The sequence below is a fragment of the Ciona intestinalis genome, chromosome 8 (genome assembly GCF_000224145.3).
Source record: "Ciona intestinalis chromosome 8, KH, whole genome shotgun sequence".
Taxonomy (NCBI): domain Eukaryota; kingdom Metazoa; phylum Chordata; class Ascidiacea; order Phlebobranchia; family Cionidae; genus Ciona; species Ciona intestinalis.
Genome location: NC_020173.2, coordinates 2,963,548 through 2,967,448, shown reverse-complemented (window position 1 = coordinate 2,967,448; position 3,901 = coordinate 2,963,548). Strand labels below are relative to the sequence as shown.

General features: G+C 35.4%; 1 protein-coding gene across 2 annotated transcripts in view; it reads right to left on the bottom strand.

Moving 5' to 3' along the window:
- Nucleotides 1-3,519, bottom strand: part of LOC113473992 (sorting nexin-7-like) — a 6,592-nt gene extending 3,073 nt beyond the window's left edge. The window contains exons 1-6 of one of the 2 annotated variants that reach the window (XM_026835439.1): nucleotides 3,333-3,519; nucleotides 2,483-2,635; nucleotides 2,047-2,157; nucleotides 1,410-1,568; nucleotides 718-916; nucleotides 115-287 (exon numbers count right to left, since the gene is read on the bottom strand). In XM_026835439.1, coding sequence (XP_026691240.1) covers nucleotides 115-287; nucleotides 718-916; nucleotides 1,410-1,568; nucleotides 2,047-2,157; nucleotides 2,483-2,635; nucleotides 3,333-3,437 — 900 coding nt within the window. In that variant the 5' untranslated portion in view covers nucleotides 3,438-3,519. Of the gene's footprint in view, nucleotides 1-114; nucleotides 288-717; nucleotides 917-1,403; nucleotides 1,569-2,046; nucleotides 2,158-2,482; nucleotides 2,636-3,332 lie in introns of both variants that reach the window. The other variant, XM_026835438.1, reaches the window with a different exon arrangement.
- Nucleotides 3,520-3,901: the final 382 nt, after the last annotated feature.

Here is a 3,901-nt window from a genome sequence, read left to right as displayed (position 1 = left end):
ACACAAAGTAACATACATGGTAACTTGTAAGCCGGCACGAGGTGGATGAACACCCATGTTATAATGACTTATTTTTTGGCCATGTGACATTCACTGATAAAAACACACACTCACCCTCAAGGGAGGCATGTATTCAAACTCATGAATCTTTAAATTAGCCTCAGCAGCTTCAGCACAAGCTTCCACAGCACTGCTTGTTGATGTCATAATGGGTGCTATGACATCATCCTCAGAAGCAGACCACATTGAAAACGTCGGCGAAAATTCTTTCAATTCGGCAACAAATTCTAAAATAGGAATGATGTTTGAGTAAAGGTTGAATTTTTTTTTATATGTTTAACAAGGTTTGATAATGGGTAGAGACAGAGTAATGGGCAACTTTGGCCTATAATACTGGTTTCGAATAATTTAACTATTAAGTAGTGATGATTTCGCAAAAAAGTTTTTTAAACTTTTTAGACAAAGCACCAAGCAACAGTTTTGGAGATATGTTATGCCCGACATAAACTACAGTTTCCTACTATTTTTTCTCAGGAAAACGATGCTTAACCAAACACATTGTTTGTCATTACATGCCCCTTTACCCCAACAGAACTCACACCGTCACACACCATATTATTTTTCAGGAAAAAAAAATTAGTCATATATATTATATAGTTAATTGTTCCCCCCCCCCCTCCCCCTCTACTATAAACCCCAATCTCACCCTACCCTTACCTTTTTTCTCCGCATGCAGCCTCTCAGCAACTCGTTCCAAAACTCCAATCTTCTCCCCAAACTGTGTAACTTGGTTGAGAACCTCGTCGAATTCAGGATCTCTATCTTTTAGTCTCACAGCAGCGGTTGAAATAGATTTCACCGACCCCCCGACACGAGACATGAAACTTTCACTTTGTTTCCGGAACGCAGTAAATTCCTGGAAGATTATTTGGTCAGTAACAATATCAAAACTCGAAAGTTTAAAAAATTCGATTACAAAAACCATATTTTTACTTTGCACAAATGCACAAGAAAGTAAATTCTATGCGAGTGAGGTCATTGTCGGACCTGGAATTTAAGGCCAGGTTTGGCTAATTACCCCAAAACCCCCCAAAAATGGTTAAACTATGTAGAAAAGTAGAATGGCATTGCAGTGGAGTGGCACAAACTTCAGCTTCTAAGACTGCTCCAATTATTCTATTACTGCTACATCATAAAATATGTTACAAAAAAAATTTATTTGAAACCTTTAAACAATTTTTTTTCAACAAAAACTATTCATAAAATAAAAAAATCATTTGAATTAGTGAATAAGATAACCACTGTGGTCGCGTAGCAAGGTAAAGTAAAATGTCATGCTTAATATAAACAGCGTAGAAAATGATAAATAATTCATTTTCAAAGCAAAACAGTGACTATATTACATATGCCTTAGCTGTTAAGAAGACTTGAAGATTTTCATCGAATGAAATGACGGAATGTCGGGATATTCGGTCGAGGAAATTATGAAGTGCCCTGCATCGAGTTTGAGTGAATTGACGGTTGAAACGATCTAACATTCCCTTCATTATAAACTTAGATGGCAGAGGCTGTGGATTTATTTAAGAATTGGATAAATTGTCTTTAGGTTTAAACATATAGGAAACGAGAAATTAACTTAAAAACTTTGGGATATACAATATTTGTTCAGTAGCCAACTGGCCATAGTGTATTAGTGTATGGAAACCTTGGTTTACTTTATCAATACGCAGGTCACAAGTCGTAAAATAAACTTTAAACCTAACTGCTTTTAGGATTTTAATTTTTATAAAATGGTTGCTTTAGATATATATTTTGGCTGCAACACAACAGTTCATATATGATTACGACCTTTGTATTATAAGTTAACTGCATGGTATAGTTTAAGGTATGGCTTCATGTATGTATGATTAGATAGCTTAAAATGTACTGTATAATAACATTTTATAACAACAACACATTAGTAAGGTGTTATTTCAGGCAGCTATTGAAAAGTAATGACAACCCACTGTCATTTTAACACAAACTTCATTATACGATCAAACTCACTGGAATAAGATGGGTTTCGTGCTTTTCTTCTAATTTATTACGAAGCCAAACAAAATCTTGATATCGTCTCTGAACTGAATATTCACTGTTGTCAAATATACTTCTGGTGGTCTGTAGAGACAAAGTATGAGTTACACAACAATGACAACATTTAAGGATCTGCTGCTGCGAAAACATAATAGACAAAATCAAGTCCAACCAATTCAATAATATTAATTCCATTTGAATAAGAGAATGACAACACCGAACACAATGGTGTATTCATACACCTCATGCTCACTGTCAATGTGTAACAAGGGTGTCTTCTTATACACTATGCACACATGTTGTATTTATGTACCTCATACCCACTATTGAATAACACCAATTTACACAAGATATATACCCTAAACAACCCCCCTTTTTTTTAAATAAAAACAGTGCAAAAATGTCCTACCTTTGTAGTTATCTTATAAGTAATATAGGTTTCCATGGTTGTTATGTGTTTCTCTGGATTAGAGACAGTAATGAAAAGATCTCTTGAATCAAGTTCATTTGTCATCGAACCTGGATCCGTTGCTTCTTCTGTGGTTGTTGATTTAACAAGTCCCTGGTATTGGACAAAACAATTAATTATAAATGATTTAGCGGTGGTATGGTGGGCGCAGATGAGCATGGCGGGTGATTTTGTTTAAAAAATCAGGTTATACATGTCATAACTTGTAAAAACACTCATGCTTATTAAAAAAACAAGGTGCTAGTGAAGAATCTTTCCCCCCACCTTATTTGCTAACCACTAACCCCTAACCACTAACCCCTATAACAACTAACTACAAACCCCTATAATCACTAACCCCTAACTATCAACACCTAACCCCCTAACCTAGGGGTTAGTGGTTAGCAAATAAGGTGGGGGAGGGGGAGATTCTTTACTACCACCAAAACAAGTTTACTAACCAAATTTGTATTAAATGTTTCCCAATGTGACTTGGAAATGTTTGTGCTCTGCACGCGGATTTTAATGATAGCACACCCATACGTGAAAAATAATTATCTTGCACGAGTCTTGTCAGGAAGTGATATGTTTTGCAAACTGGTCTTTAATTGTCTTTTTTTTTTGCAGAGGCAGGAAGGAACAAACTGTGCCACCACGACACAACCAACTGTGCCACCACGACACACTACAGGTTACGGATTAGGTTGGTGGGAAGTGTTAGAGGTTGATGGATCGGGGTTGTTAGTCAGGAAGTTATATTGGGTAAGCGATTTGCAGATAACGTTTACGGTGGTTTAATCAATGTCGTTACCTCGTCATCGTCAAACAAATCTGATTTTTCGTCGTCAACTTGAGTAAGTGGATCCGAATCCAACAAATTCGTATTTTCAACGACTTCTTCTTTTTCAGAACTCATGATATTTATAATGATTACGTTTCTAAGCACGCAGACCAAACCAGAAATTACACATAAGAAAAAACAACAAATTAATTTGAGTGAATTCTGTCAAAAACTATAATCAGTGTTTCCGAAAATTGTTACGTCATTAATTTTAAAGGTACCAAAATTAAAGATTACTTTTAATAAGTAATTCATATAACAAAAGACGACGATACAGGTACATGCAGATAATACATTCTTTTATTTTGAATGTACAAATTTAGGGTAAGTCGTACAGATGAAAAACTGAAGCCGTACAAGAAAAGGTATATTCAGCATAGATGTGCTCACACATACTTTAATATTTGTTCAAAACACATCCATAACTAACTTTATACAGAGGAGCTTAGGGTTTTTCTCATATTTCTTGACATTTTTATTGCTGTGAACCAGATATCGTTGAACTATCATTGCATGTTGTGTAATCCAATAAACACGCA